At 34.7% G+C, this 16,999-nt stretch overlaps 1 protein-coding gene across 1 annotated transcript; it reads right to left on the minus strand.

Moving 5' to 3' along the window:
• Positions 1 to 4,512: 4,512 nt before the first annotated feature.
• On the minus strand, positions 4,513 to 5,557 carry LOC110313025 (olfactory receptor 6F1). The gene has a single exon (XM_021187040.1). The coding sequence runs from the start codon at positions 5,460 to 5,462 to the stop codon at positions 4,536 to 4,538; it is 927 nt and encodes a 308-aa protein (XP_021042699.1). The 5' UTR covers positions 5,463 to 5,557; the 3' UTR covers positions 4,513 to 4,535.
• Positions 5,558 to 16,999: the final 11,442 nt, after the last annotated feature.

The raw sequence follows: 16,999 nt of genomic DNA on the forward strand, positions 1-16,999 counted from the left end.
TTTTTTTTTTTTTTTTGGTTTTTTGTTTGTTTGTTTGTTTTCTTTTGGTTTTCTTTTGGTTTTTTGAGACAGGGTTTCTCCGTGTAGCTCTGACTGTCCTGAAACTCACTCTGCAGATCAGTCTTGCCTTAAACTGAGAATTCTGCCTGTCTCTGCCTCTCAACTGCTGGGATTAAAGGTGTGCTGGTCACCAGTGCCTGGCTTGACTGTGCTCTTTCTAACTCTGTCTGTTGCTGTTTGCTTCATAGGCTCAGTGTTTGTTTCAGTAGTTCTTCCACTAATACTTCACATTGTTTTTATTTTGTTCATTGCATTTATATTTCCACTATATTTCTGATTAAACAAGTGAAATATTTAAGTTTCACATCAGAGTTCAGTTCATTCACTGTATTGTGAGAGCCAAAATTTTAAAATGAAGTGCTAAAAAGCAAGGCAAAAAAAAATTCAGTGCATCTCAACTCAGAATGTAGCATAGTTGTGGCTAGGTATTCTACATCAGAAATGCAACGAAACTACAATGGTAGGAGAAGCCCTTGGTCTTGGCAACATCATGTGCCTAGTACAGAGGAATGCCAGGGCCAGGAAGAGGGAGTGGGTGGGTTGGAGAGCAGGGCAGGGAAAGGTATAGGGGACTTTTGGGATAGCATTTGAAATTTAAATGAAGAAAATACCTAATTAAAAAATGAAAAAAAAAAAAAAAAAGAATCAGCACTGAGGTTAATCTTGGTGGGTCATGGAGAAAACAAACAAGACATCAATATGTAAAAGGACTTGTAGTAGATGGGGGTGGGTGGAGTTGTTAACAGGAAAGAGAGATAAAAAAGTCAGATATAAGGATGATCAGGAAGTATTATGTACATGGATCAAGTTGTCAAAGAATAAATTTAATTAAAAGAAAAAAAAACACTTGATTTCTTTAAAAATACTCATTTTTCAAAAAAATAAAACGAACAAACAAAAAAAGAAACAAAAAGGACAGTTGGAGTTACTGTGCATGTAACTGTTGTTGTTGCTGTTGTTTTTGTTGTTGTTATTGTTGTGGTGGTGGTGGTGGTGTTGGTACTGACTTCTATTGCTACTCTGCTGTTGTTGTTTTTGTTATTTGTGATTAATCAATTTATTCCATGGAAATAGTTCCTAAAATGTTATCAGTCATTGTTGTTTCACTAATAGTGAATAAGAATTTCCTTTCTTTACACCCTCACCAATATCTGATCTCAGATCATTGAATTTTGGGATAGTACATATTTTGACTCCAGTGAGACACAATCTAATTTTTGTTTTCTTAATGGCTAATTGTAATAGATACCTCAATGGCTATCCAACTAAATAAAATATACATAGTCAATCCAATCTCCATCAAAATTCCAACACAATTGTTCACTTAAATTGAAAATAAAAATAGCTTTAAGTTTCATATGAAGCAAAATCCAGGGTGGCTAAAACAATTCTGGATAATGAAAGAACTAAGAGAGGTATCACTATCTACAATTTCCGGTTCTACTAAAAAGGTATAGTAATAAAAACAGTACAGCATTGGCACAAAAATTGACATATTGGTCTCTTGGTATCTGATGGAATTAAATTTAAGACCTAGATATAAATTCACACAGCTATAGACAATGGACTTTTAATCAAAAAAAGAAAAAGAAAATCCAGAAGCATGCACTGAGTACAAGACAGGATCTTGAACCAGTGGTGCTGTTCAAACTGGGTGACTAGAGGTTGAAGACTACAAATAAATTCACATATTGCAGCTTGCACAAAACTCAACTCCAAATGAATCAAAGACCTTAAAAACAAAGTCAGATATTAAACCTATAGAAGAAAATATGGAGAATACCCTTGTACTCATTTGTACAATAAAAGACTTTTGAAAAGACCATTAACACAGGCAAAAAGACTAACAATTAGTGAACCCCATGAAACTGAGAGGCTTCTGTACATCAAAAGACACACCCCATAAAAAGAGCAACAATATCAACCAACCAACCCCCCCAAAGCTCGCAGGTACTAAACCACTAACCAAAGAGTGCACAGAGGGGGACCCATGGCTCCAGCTGGACATGGAGAAGAGGATTGCCTTATCTGCTGTCAATGGGAAGGGAGCCCCTTGGTCCTGTGGAGGCTTGATGACCCAGGGTAGAAAATGCTAGGGTGCAGAGGCAGGAGTGGGTGGGCTGGTGGGGGAGTACCCTCAACCCTCAGGGGAGGGAGAGGGGATAGGAGGTTTGTGGAGGGGAAACTGGGAAAGGGGATGACATTTGAAATGTCAATAAATAAAATAATCAAGAAAAAATAAATAAAAGACACTGTCTGTTAGACAAAGTGCCAACCTACTTTCTACTACCAATACTTTCTACCAACTACTCATATGATAAAGGGCTGATACTAAAAAATAGAGAGAGAACCCAAAACATTAGACATAAAAAAAAAACACAGACAATTAAACATTTTTATATTTTTCCTATTTCTTTATGGGAAGAAAATTTAATTTTATTATTAGAGTTATGTAAATGAAAGTATGTCCAAATTCAATGTATAGATAAGTGTTTCTGTTCCCTCAGTCATCTTCAAAATGTAACAAAGAAACATTTGCGAATTTATATTCAGATTATCTGGTTGTTTTTATTGTTATCTGTAAGCTGTAACAGTATTACAAATGAGATCAAATGACAGTCCTGAATTTAAAAAATGATCTTCTTTTCCCCTAGTAACCATAAGCTGACAATAATCCTCAGCTAGGGGTTGGGGAATATGAGTTCCTCTTCCACCTATGCTAAAATGTTGACTGGCTTGATTTTTTGTGTGTCCTGTGCAGTCAAAAATGATAAGGGGACAAGATAAAAAGAAGGGATCTACAAATTTAAAATGAGATAGTAAAGTGTTTATCTCTATGCAACCATTAACCTCAAATAATTATATATATATATATATATATATATATATATATATATATATATATATATATATATATATATATATATATATATATATATATATATATATATATATATAATTATTTATATATATATAATGCATGTAATATAATCTGTAAACTTTTATAGTTATTCTCTGGGATATGATTAGATTTTCATTGCTGAGATAAGTAAATCTTTAATAATGTTTAACTGTCTTAACACCTTTAAATTATCATTGTATAAAGTGGTATCATGTGAAAAAATTGTTAGTAATAGTAGCCTATTTAATATTTAAGCTATGATGCCACAAAAGGAATGGGAAGCCATCCTGGACTCCACAGTCAGAGCATTTCTCAAAAACCAACAACAAAAACTGGAGCCAGGCGGTGGTGGCACACACCTTTAATCCCAGCACTTGGGAGGCAGAGGCAGGGAGATTTCTGAGTTCGAGGCTAGCCTGATCTATAAAGTGACTTCTAGGACAGCCAGGGCTATAGAGAGAAACCCTGTCCCAGAAAAACCAAAAACCAAAAACCAACCCCCCCCCAAAAAACAAAACAAAACAAAACAAAACAAAACAAAACAAAACTGGAGTCACTCACACAGCTCTTCTGAAAGTAAATAAAGCCAAAAAATTATTTTAAACAAAAACTGGAGTAACTTATACAGTTCTTCCAAAATTAAATAAAGCCAAAAGATTGTCTTAAAAAAAAAAAAAAAAAACCGAATACTTAATAGATGATCTCCTGGCACTAAAGCTCTTCCAGTTTCATGACATCCTGAGTGTTTTCTAAAAAAAAAAAAAAAAGAAATGGCATATGATATTTCTTTCAGGTAAAGGCATATGACATTTCATTGTTGCTTTCTTATTGCAGATGCACTTACAAAAGAGATCTACCTCCAAAGGAAGTACCCATCTTCTGGAAAATAAGACCTAACTCAGGATTTTATCACACCTGAACTTGCACATTTATTTTTGTTTTTGCTTTCATGTTTCCTTTCATTAATTTACTGACATGGCAATGGTAGACTAAGCATTTTTCTGTATGCAGCTATGTAAAAAACAATATATAGATCTATTTCTTTTCATTAATTCCTGTCTTTTGTTTCATTGGTAGAGAAAAATCAACTGATCTTTATTTTTAGGAATATTAATTACCTTTCAATTTTAAAGTATTGGTTGTTTAAATCCATTGCCTTCATAATAATCATAACCTCTTGTTCTCCTATTTTAATGTCTATACATTATTATACAGTGAATTTCTACTCATGTATTTTGTAAGTTTACATGCACCTGTTTATCTGCATTTTGGCAGAAATATTTTGGCTTTTTCTTTTCCAATCATTGTGAAATTAATGATATACTTTGTGACTATCAGTTTCCAATTTATAAGTATTTTAATTTATTTTATGAAAATTATGTTTTGGAATAGACTTACATTTTGATTTATGCTATACTTTCATTAAAACATTTCTACCACTTAAAATCTCATATTTCAGAAACACAACTTTATGAATGTTTTCATGTAAGTGGTAAAAATATATTACAAAAGTAGAATCCCCTGTATAAGTGATGGGGACTATATGCAATATGACCATGCTACACCAGAATGTTCACATTCTCTTCCATTTCTTCCCTAGAATTTCTTTGACCTCCTTATTACGAAGAGTATAAATGAAGGGATTAAGAGCTGGAGTCACCACTGTATTGAGGACATGAACTGCTTTAGTCAGTTGCAAATCATCTTTGATGGATGTTCGAACATGGAGGAAAATTGTAGATCCATACCAGATGAGTACCACAGTGAGGTGGGAGGAACAGGTGGAGAAAGCTTTTCTGCGACCACTGGCTGAAGGGATCCTCAGAATGGTTCTGATGATATAGGCATAAGATATCAGAGTAATGAGACAGGAACTCAGGATAACCACAAAAGCAATCACAAAAGCCACTGTCTCCACTCCCTGAGTACTGGTACAGGCCAGGGCAATCCAGGGTGCAATGTCACAGAAGAAATGATTGATAGCATGGGTGCCACAGAAGGATAAGGTGCTGATGAGGGCTGCTGGCACAGAAATGGCCAGGAAACCACAAATCCAGGAGCTAAGAGCCAGCTGTGCTGAGAGCAGACTGTTCATGATAGCCTGGTAGTGTAGAGGAAAACAAATAGCAAGATAGCGGTCATAAGCCATGGCTGCCAAGAGGAAGTATTCTGTGCAACCTAATGAGAAAACCAAGTACATCTGCAAAAGACACCCTAAAAATGATATGGATTGACTCTTCCCCACCAGAATGGCCAGAGCTTTTGGGACTGCAGCTGTTGTGTACCAGATCTCCAAGAATGACAGGTTGCTCAGAAAGAAATACATGGGGGTCTGTAACTGGTGTGAAGTACTAACCAATAGCAAGATTGCCACATTTCCACCAATGGTTAGGAGGTACATGACCAGAAAAAAGAGAAAAAGAGAAAGCTGGAGGACCTGAGATCCAGGAAAGCCTAACAGAAGGAAGTCTTGGGCTAGAGTCCAATTCTCTGTGATCATGGTGCTGATTTTCAAACTAGAAACAAATTTTCCTCACTGAAACTTAAAGTCCAGAAATAAAGTCCTGGAAAGACGAAAAGAAATGAATTCATGAAGTCTGACATTGAGATCATGATACATGATATTACAGAAAACTAATGCAGAAAATTAATGCACAATGATTTTTCTGAGTATCCGTTTATGAAGGTCACCCTAATAGCTTCATCATGGTTTTCTTTTGTGGTTATTCTGAATTCTAAGAATTAAATCCTGCTTTTGCCTACCTGATACCATCCCAAGCCTATGAATGGCTAACTTTTTCATGCATTATATTTCTAACTGCCACCTGTGGCACTTCAATGGAAAAACAACAAAAACAAAGCAAAACAAATAAACGAACAAAAACAGCTTCTAGTTGTTGAGAAATTGGTCTAATTACTTACATTATAATTGGAACCACATATAATACTTACACAGTCTAAGCTATTTTTGTAATTAATAATCTTGGTGTACAAGATTTCTGAACTGTGCTTTTTCAGATGATGATGTCAATAATAAAAATAATACAAATATTATCATATAAGACAATTATGAGGCAACAAATTCCTATGTCATTGACATCTGTAAATGAAAACATGTGAAGAGAAGAAAGTTATTTGCAACTGTTTCTCAAAAAAAGACAAATTTAGGCTGTTTCATTTTCTTAGCTATTGTGACTAAATTAGCAACAAACATGGCTAAGCAATAACTGAGAAACTCATTCTTGTTTCTTTAGTCAGTCACTTTGTGCAGGAGGTAGTCTTGATAATATAGGCATCTCTGTCTTGTTCTTGTACATTTATCCTTCTCATGTCTAGTTGTATAGTTCCAGCCAGTGAAGTTATGATGAGCAAAAGAAATATTGTTTCAATTTCCTTATACTACAATAGAAAAAATACATAATTAATTGATTAAAAATTATTCTACTGGAATAAATTTTTTTGATATTAACATTTACAGAAAGAGAAAAAAGTTAAAAAATAAACCCTCAAATTGTTGAACTATGTCTAGACATGCATACCTTGCAGATTTATTTGCATAATGGCTTGTAAAAGTAACAATTGTTGAAGCACTAAAGTCAAGTTAGTATATTATACATTGTTCATTTGTTATTTTTAAAACAGTAATCAAGAAGCATCAAATTAATTATTTTGGACCACACCAGTGTTGTCAATTCTCAGAATGTGATACCACAAAGAAAGGTACTTTAAAATGAAGATAACACAGAAAATTGCAGTATTGGGCTCGTCACTCTCTAAATTTCTTTTCTTATGAAAACCTACACAGGTTGAGATTCCTGCAACATGTACACAGTAAAGAAATAGCTCAACAAGTAAGCAAGTGAATTCTCAGCAAATGCACTGCTAAATTCCTCTCTGCTTACCATCATTATATCTTGCTTGCTTCCCACCATACTTAAATATTAAGTCCAGCAATATTCATTATTCTTGGCACTGAGTCATAATTTCTGAATATTTCTATGCCATGAAAATTCAAAATATTTGTTATACTCTCTTTAATCTATTTAATGAGAATTACAATGCTAGCTGAAAGCTGGTTTGTTAGTCACTAGTTAATATCTAGTATCATCTTCATAAACCTATATCAATGTTTTTGCTATTGTAGTGACCTGAAGATTGGTTGGGGTGGGGGGCCTTTATTAAAGATTCTACAAGGTACCTGTTGTCTCATTAGGACATCTGTGTCTTTGGAGAATAGAATATTACAGATCCAGAGACAATTATCTCAGGCAATTGATGTCTCCCTTTTATAGTTATGCATTTCTCCCACTTTGTTTGCCCTAACGTTCTAGAAACTGTAATAATAAATCCGTTAAAAAAAGTTTGATGAGCTTCCTAGCACCCATCATCTCAGAGGCCCAGAATTTCATCTGAATCTGAAGCCTTTAGCTAAGATGTCCCCATGTTGCTCTAGTCTGCTTACCTGACGTTCATAGCAATGTATTTTGAAGATCCCCTAACTTGTGACTTTATTGCTTTGATCTCTATTATAAAAAATAAATCTAGTAATTATTACCACAATAGGACATAATATTCATAGTAAATTAGAACCATGTTCCTATAGCCTGGTCTGTCATATTTTTGTTTAAAATAATCTTTTTTTATATACCAGTTGAAGTAGGAGCTGTGTTTGTATAGACTTCTTGATAGTTTATAAATAATGACATGAAGAAACAGAACCCAAAGGAGTTTTCAAAGTAAAATTATTCCTGGTGACTCGATGATAGAGTCGCAACATTTTGGGACCTTTCCATAGGTGTTTCTAACATCAGATTCTTATGTTAAAAGAGTTGATACTTTAGTATGTGCAAGTATAAGTTTCTGGTCAAAGCAATTAAGAAAATCCACTGCATTACATATTTTCCTAAATTCATGAAACTGTGAATGAAATATATTCAACATCATATATTTTCAAATTCTATAATGCAATTTAAATGAATAAAAATTATACTTTAAGTATAATATCTGTCATTTTATCATGAAATTACATTTCTACATGTTACCTTTATTAAACTACTGAATTATTCTGGTATCATAGACTAATATTAGTTTGACTCAGGAATATTTTCCCTTTTCTCATATGTTTAAAAATCTGTATATATTGTTCTATGATTGGATGCCTTTACTATTAATTCTCAGATCACCAAAGTCAGACTTTGCCAAGTAAGGTAAACAAAATTGATATAGGAATATAAACAAATTTAGTAGACAAAGGATCAAACAAGATCAAAGTTATACATAAAAATGCCATAATGAAACACATTACCTTACATGATAATACACATAAACATATATGATACTGATGTTTTATATTTGAAATCACATTACTCAGTATATGAAGATTTCTTAGCTCAAGTTTAGCCTGGGCTACCCAGTGGTATTTGTCTTAGAAAAAGAAGGGGAGGGAAAGAAAACAAATACTGTTACTAAAATATCATAAGACTTTTGGGTAGAATGTTCAGATTTAGAATATATAAGATAACATTTTATAAAAATAGGTTTTTGTTTTGTTTTTACCAAAGGTAACTAATTATTTGTGTGATATTTCTGATTTCCAAATTTAAAATATTGATCAAATGCTACGGTGGATCTGTCACATAACAAATTTAACAATGTAAAACAAGGAAAGAAAACATTGAGTACAATACAATCCTTTTGCTTATCCATTTTTTGTTTCTGCCATAAATGTCATAAAGGCAACAATGCTGTCTTCCAACCTTACCTTTTTCAAGTTGTTACTCTATGATGAGCTTTACATAAAGGTCTACATTTTATTCTGCTGCCTCTCCTCCCTCTGTGTGTGTGTGTGTGTGTGTGTGCTTATATGTGTCTGTGTGTGTGTGTGTCTGTGTGCCCTTTCCTTCCTACTAAAATAGTGACTATTGAATTGTATGATATGCTTTATTTCTTTTCACATTTATTACTGTTTAGTAAATTTCATCTTCCCTGGTATTTGAAACTCTACTTACTTTCTTTGTTTCTTTTATATCTTTATCCGGTTAAACTTCCAACTTGTCCTTTGAGTAGTTTCTATACTTCACCATAATGAACTTATTACTGAAAACATTTTGCTATTAAGTACCAGTATATATAGAGATAAAATCTTTGAGAGGAAGTTAATTTTCTCTCTTGGGGACATAGGGCCACTTCCAAAACTGTGACCTCTGGCTAAACTTTCAAAATAGGAGACTTCAAACTTTTTGACTTCTTGATGTACTGATCATTTGCAAAAATTTCTAAACTTAGGTAGTATTTATTTTTTATTCAGTAAAAAAATGTACATCAGAAGATCATAAAAAACATTTTTGCATGTGATTTTTATGGTTTGGTGGGTTTTGTTTGTGTGGGTGGCATGGGGGTTGGGTGGAGTGTGTGTGTGTGTGTGTGTGTGTGTGTGTGTTCTGAGAAAGAACATAAAGTTGAGTGGGTGAGGAGGGTAAATCTGTGAGGAGTTCAGAAGTTGGGGCAGGGACTAATATGGAAAATTATAATGTATGATTTTTTTTTAAAAAAAATAATATCAAAGTAATGGTATCAGGATGTAGTCCAGTGGTGGAACATGATTTTGGATTGTTGTTGGTTCCACTTAAATCTAATATAACTCAAATACCAGGGAATGAAGATGAGAAAAGTGTTTTGTAATCAAGCTGCTACTGATCTATCAGCACCAGAGAACAGAATGAGAGCTACGCTACGAACCTGAAGAGATGGTGTATATCTTTTTAAAATAGGAAACCATAAAGCGAAGGGGTGCTGATGGACTGTGGCGGTGTCCAATTATATATTCACTCAAGGGGTTGAGTAAGGGAATTTCCATCCATCAGAGTAGGAGTAGGTTCCTGGGTCTGAGATCATGAACTTGGTTTGACACTTCCAGAAAGATGGAGAAATTGTCCTTGAGATGTCTGAACTCAGACAACTGTTCACTTACAGGTTGTCCCTTAGATATATAGACACAGACAACTATTCCCGTATTTTCCTTCTTTTATTTTATTTTTTATTAATCAATTTACAACCCAACACTGTTCCTGCTCCTGACCACTATCCATTCCTCTCTCTCTCACTTCCCCTCTCCTTCTTATCTGAGTAGGAGAGATCCCCAGGGCATCTTCCCACTCTGGCCCATCAAGTTTCAGCCTGATTAGGCTTATCCTACCCACTGACACCAGAGAAGGGAACCATAAAGACTGAGCTGCCTGACTGCAGTATATGTGCCAAGGGCATCATTCCTGCCCATGCAGGTCCTTTGTTTGGTGGCTCAGACTCCAGAGGTTGAGGTTTGTTGACTCTTTTGATTATTCTGTGAGGTTCTCATCTACTTCTAAGCCTTTGATTTTTCTCATGTCTATCCCAAAAGTGTCCCTGATATTTGGATGTGGATATTTACAAAAAGATACTACACATCTGTTTCAGTCCATTGTTGGATAGAGACTCTCAGAAGACAGTCATGGTAGGCTCCTTTCTGCCATAATAAAAGAGTATCATTAATAATATGAGGAATTGTTGCTTGGATTACCAGTTGACTAGTTATTGATTGGCCGTTCCTTTGGTCTCTGCTCCATTCTTACACTTCTTTAAGCAAAATGATTTTTGGGTGGAAAGTTTTGTGGTGGATTGGTGTCCTTAACCCTCCCCTGGGGGTCCTGTCTGGCTACAGGAGGACCCTTTATTGTTTAACACTCTTCACGTTCCACTTCTCCAGTGTTTGGGGACACCAGCATTGACTCCTGGGAGCCTTCCTCTCCCAGGGCTCTGAGAAGTCCTAGAGATCCTCCCCTCCCCCCAATCCCAGTGGCTGCAGATTTCCATTCATTCCCCTGGTCTCTTGGGCCTCTGTATGTCATTCTCTACACCTGATCCTGTCTTCCCATTCCAGTCCTGCTCTCCTCTCTCAATTTTCCTATCCCTCTCTCTATCTCCTATAATTATTTTGTTATTCTAAGTGTGATTCAAGCATACTTGCATCAACTCTCCTTATTGTTTAACTTCTTTGGGTCTGTGGGGTTTGTCATGGGTATTCTGTAATTTATGGCTAATATCTACTTATAAGTAAGTACATACTATGAATGTTTTTGAAGGTTTGGGTTACCTCACTCAGAATGATATTTTCTAGTTCTACCTATTTGCCTGTAAGATTTATCATGTCTTTATTATCAATAGCTGAATAGTATTCCATTGTGTAATGGCCCACATTTTTTGTGTCCATTTTATGAGAAGGACATCCAGATCATTTCCAGTTTCTGGCTATTATGAATAAAGCTGCTAACAACATAGTGGAGCATGTGTTCTCCCGGTGTAGTTGAGCATCTTTTAGGTATATGCACAGGAGTGGAATAAGTCGGTTTCTATTCATGGACAAAAGATCATAACCAAGAAGTAAGTTGAGGAGGAGAGGATTTATTCAGCTAACACTTCCACATTGCTGATCATCACCAAAGGAAGTCAGGACTGGAACTCATGCAGGTCAGGAATCAGGAGCTAATGCAGAAGCCATGGAGGGATGTTACTTATTGGATTGCTTCCCCTTGCTTGCTAAGCTTGCTCTCTTATAGAGGTGACAACCAAATATCAAGTTTCTATTGATCATATTGGCATACATTGTACGTTTTCATGACTGATTTTTTTCTACATTCCCAGGAGTGCCAAGAGTTCCCAAAAAATCAAGTTAACAAATATTGATGTAGAGGTGTAAGGTATGTGTTGAGAATAGAGAATATATAAGCCTCTGAGTTGCCCTGTGCCTCCTGCATGTTGAAAGAGTCAGAATAAGTGAGTAAGAAACAGAAGTATGAAGAGTTGAGGAGTTCCTAAATATTGAAATGGTACAGTAGAATGACTATTTTCTAATTAATGATGTTTTATTATTATTTATTTAAATTTAATAATACAAATTCAATGTGTTTAGATCAAATTAATGCTCCAGCTTCTACTTTCCCATTTGCTCCTAACTTTGTCTTCTGGATGTTTTTATACCCTATGAATCTAGTTTGTGCATACACTCAAGGGTGTCGATCCAACTGTAATATTGTTGGCTTACCAGGTGCCATGTGATTAAAAAAACTGACTATCTCTCTTCTTTGATTCCATCTACTGTCTGCTATTCCTCATACCAGGGACAGAGTGTCTTCCTAAACACTTATATCTACCTTCCATGAGATATTATTGATTGACTTGATCTTATACAGATCTTATGCAAGTAACCTGATGTGATGTCATGAATACAACAGTCTCATAATGTCTGTATGATATTGTTTAGTTCAAATAAAAACTGGGATCTGGATCTCACAATCTTTGTAGACTGTTATTCTTTCAGGGGTTTGGGAGATGTGATACAGATATGTGATAGATATTCTCTGTAATTTCACCAGGTTTAAGTTTCTATGTTAATAACCACCACTGCACAAAGAAAATTTTCTAATAAGAACTGAGATTATAGTAGTCTATGGGTTCAAAGGGAAGAATTTAAATAGCAGGTTAAGATACTGACTGTTTAGCAAAACGATAGTAGATATACCCCTAGGGCTCATGAGCTCCTAATGCATGGGCTTTCGTGGCTGCATGTTGGCATGGCATTAGCAACAACTATTGTGAGATATGATTTTCCAGCCTTTTTATATGTGAACAAACAGGGAAATGGTTTTATGATAAAGAAATTGAGGATGACTGATATTATATTCTTAACGTAGTAAGTGTTAGTATGAGATAGAGTGTCTATGATGATATTAATATTGGTTTTAACTTGGTTTGTTGAGAATAGGTGTATTAGGCAAAGAGATGGACTATTCTAGATAGAGTTTACTAAAAGAGCAGGAATAAAGGTTTAGAAAGAGATGAAATTTAAATAAATAAAATATCCAATTAAAATAAAAAAGAGTGATGATATGTTGGCCCTATGATAGTGGAACCCATAAGAAAAGAAGTAATTTTGGAAAAGTTGGGCCCTATAGTAAATAGGCATAGACAGGAGGCAACATAAGTAGGGTCAAAGAATATATTCAGATCCCCTTTGATTAAAACTATCACTCAAAATGAAGTAATTTACAATTGCATAAAGGGCATATAGCTAGAGACAGATGGATGAGACAGAAAAATTCCATACCTATTATGGAGTCTTTCGTGTCATGTGGATAAGAATAAGTAGGAAAGCAAGTTTCCATATACCTTCTTCTTTCTTCTTGGATGACCAGTGTCACAACTAGTACCCTGAGTGTAGATAATAACTCTTCAATTTAACTGTTAGAAGCAATGTAATCATACTCAAAATTTCTGAATTAAGTGTTCAGTTTAGTTCATAGTTTCTTGAAGAATTCAGAGGAAATCATTTCCCAAACCAGAGAGAATCAGTAGAGGCCAAAGGCCAGTTTGGGTATATGATAAGCAGAAGCTAATGTAATGTGATCCCTAGATGGCGATTGGCTTCAGAAATGTTTTCATGTGAATCATGTCACCATATATTATATTATATTTCCTAAAAAGATAGTGAGACTATCTGGTTGTTTAAGTCAATTAGGAAAATAATATCAGCCTGGCATGGTGCCGCACACCTTTAATCTTAGCACTAGAGAGGCAGAGGCAGGTGGATTTTTGAGTTCAAGGCCAGCCTTATCTACAGACTGAGTTCTAGGACAGGCAGGGCTACACAGAGAAACCCTGTCTCAAAACCCTTCCCCCCTCAAAAAAGGAAAATAATATCACTGGAAGTTAATCGGGTATTTTGAAGAGTTTATCACAATGATTGGAAGTAAAGCTTCTCAACTGAGAATAGGAGACTTACAGAGTCATAAGAGAAATAGGGAGGGTAAAGGAAGCAGCTGCAGATGGGTGTGACCTGAACAGCATATAGCCTAAGATCCAACAGCTTCCAATTTTCTCTATAAACGTCTTTCTTTCATATACAATTCTTGAGCCTTCCTCTCCATTCTAACTCACATTAATTAACTACACCAGAAAGCAGTCATACCAGAAATGTCTTAGGAACCTTGAAAGATACTGATTTCCATTTCTAGAACTTCTTTCATACTAATGTGGGATATAGTCCCTTCCTTAAAAGTTATGATGAACTTCCAGTCCAAGTTTATCAATTTATTTTAAAGAACGCTCCCTTTAAGGTCCAGACATCTCTGAGTAAATATATAATAAAAACCCTTAGAGTGGCATCATTTTTTTCTTGTAATTGCCAATAAGCTCTACATGTCAAAAACAAGTTTTTATGTTTAGAGGACAGAATTCAAAGCAAAAGTCAGAATAGAAGTATAAGTACAACAGACAGAAGTACTATAAATCCATTAAGAAAACTCAAACATGATTCCTGATAAATGTGAAAATTTAGATTTGATTACAACTTTATCACCTTTTTAAATTTTTAAGTCTTTATTGATCCTTCTAGGAAACATTGAATACATGCTAAATACATTCCATTAAGCATCAATATAGCTAAAATTCTGCAATTCTTCAAGACTGTATAGATAAAGGCATCAAGACATCCTTATTGTGCCTCTATGACAATTCTAGTGGCCTTTTGATAAAAAAATTTAACAGGAATTATATAAGGACATATGTAACACAATACAAATTGATTAAGTCAATGAAAATAGGAAAAAAATTATTCAAATTTCTTTTTCAATTTTTGGCTTGAATATATATTACAAGAAAGCCACATTTCATGTTGGGTATTTACACAGTAGAATACCTCTCATTCTGCTGTTAATAGTCTTGTTAAATAGAGTATATATAAAATTCACATATCTAGCCCAAGTATGCCATTTTCTCCATTCGGAATAGGAGGTACCTAAGAAGTAGTTGGTCCTTGCATAATGATGTAGGTTGGAACAAAACCATCAACCAGATGAATTTGATTAGATATAACACAATGCTAAAAATGAAACAAGCAGATATTTTATTGATACAGGAAAGGAAATAAACATAGAAGCAAGAATTAACATTTGAGGTTCTTTGATTTTTGTCATGAGGTGATTTCATTCTTTCAGGAACATGAAATCTCTTACAGTCTCATTCTGATGAATTATTCAAGAGTGAAAAATCAAGAAGATATAGAGCAATTCATGTTTTAGGATGTCTCTGGCACCAATCATTATGGTAATATTTATTTTTGTCTCTAAAAGGGTCTTCTACTGGTTCAAAGTTGTAAGTGCTGTCCTTGGATTTTTTTTTTTTTTTAGGGATTTCATGGGTATGCATCACTGGTCTTATTACACAGATATGAACCAAGATATTTCTAATAATTTAATAGCCATAGGGTGAGGGTTTCATAGCTAACTGGTAAGATCCCTTCCATCAAGAAACCAGATGACCTGTGGGTCTTTCTTTGGAATTTTTATACAGGTCACAGTTCCCATAGCTCATCATTTCTTTTTTAAACCAGCCTTATGAAGGGCATATAACCTTATTGTCATAATTCTGTAGGTTTGCTGGGATGAGATGTATTTACTATATATTGTGTCATCCAAAATGTCTCAATGCCTGTCATGAGATCTTATATTCAAAACAGCCTTCCATGTAATATTTCATATAAGGCTTGAGCTTAGTATTTAATGCTAATTCTCAATGGGACAATGAACAACTTTAATCATTATTCATAGATATCCTTACAAAGTTTGACTATCTATATTAATATTATTTTATCTTTGACTCTTGCCTCAGGACTGTGATCTCCAAGTAGAGTATAGAAAATATATTATTCCTAGAATTGTATATATAGACTTGGCGATTTATGAAGTAAGTACTAGCTCATTGTCACTCTATAGTGATTGGGAGAGGTCACAGCATTCTTTTTGGTGGATTTTTTGTCACTTTGGTAGCTTTTGTAGTCCTACTAGGGGAAAAATGTTGCCCAACTGATTAATGTGCCTTCAAATATCAACAGATGCTTCCAATCAGCACTTGAGACATAATTTCTATTTTCCAGTCCTCACATGAATATGTGTCTTACATTTCATCCATTCAAGTATATAAGATGACAATAGTTGTAGTTATTATGTTTGCTTAGAGTGCAGCTGTGATATATATGTTTTATTTTCTTTGTTGCTTATTGACTTAGGAACAGTTCAGTTTCATTCTTTAGGATTACACTTCCTTACAACTGGAAGGAGTTCTATGCTACTTTAATAATTCTTCATTTCATATCCTTAGTAATAGGAATTCATTTCCCATATAGATCTATAATCTTGTTTTGTTGCCACATTGACCTAGAGGCTCATTCTTTTTTCTCTTGTTTACTTTGAAATATGTAATTTTAATTTTAGTTTGGTTTGTTCTGGTAGCCTATGCCCTTTCCTCTTGTAATGGGTGGCTGCTTCTTGAGTAGTAAACTGGTTAGTTTCTAATAGATGTAAGGTTCCCTGCTTATCTTTTCTGAATTTTTACAGCCCTTGTTGTTTTTCAGGGAAAATCCAAAGTTGTAACATACCTTAAATCCCCCTATAAGATGTAGAGGGCAAAGGGAAAGGTGAATTGAATGCATTTATTTTTGTGTTTGTCATCCCTCCATTAGGAATTTGCTTAATAAGTGCTCAAAAGGAAATGAAATGCATAGGTAAAGGAAGCATTCGTTTGAATAGAAAGTTTTCAAGAGCTGGGCATGGTGGCACATGCCTCTAATCCCAGCACTTGGAGTCAGAGGCAGGTGGATTTCTGAGTGCGAGGCCAGCCTGGTCTACAAAGTAAGTTCAAGGACAGCCATGGCTATACAGAGAAACCTTGTCTCGAAAAAACAAACAAACAAACAAAAAGTTTTCAAGAGATTAATGTAATAAATCACACCTCCTGGCAGATGGCTCAGGATACTGTTTTAAGCCATAGAATAGGGTCTGAAGGCCTAGTGGAATTTCAGAAACTTGTATGCTTTAACAACAAATTGAGGTAAGGATATATGAGTAATAGTAGAAACAATGAAAAATTTTGATTTGTTCTGTTTTGTTTTTTTTTTAAGATTGAAATGCACTTTGAGGTTGGAATTGAGCTATATCTGGAGAGACAGTC

This window comes from Mus pahari, chromosome 1, assembly GCF_900095145.1.
Source record: "Mus pahari chromosome 1, PAHARI_EIJ_v1.1, whole genome shotgun sequence".
Classification (NCBI taxonomy): domain Eukaryota; kingdom Metazoa; phylum Chordata; class Mammalia; order Rodentia; family Muridae; genus Mus; species Mus pahari.

What these genes read in the sequence shown, in the direction of transcription:
- LOC110313025 (XM_021187040.1), bottom strand. Translation starts at nt 5,462, where the DNA reads ATGATCACAGAGAATTGGACTCTAGCCCAAGACTTCCTTCTGTTAGGC.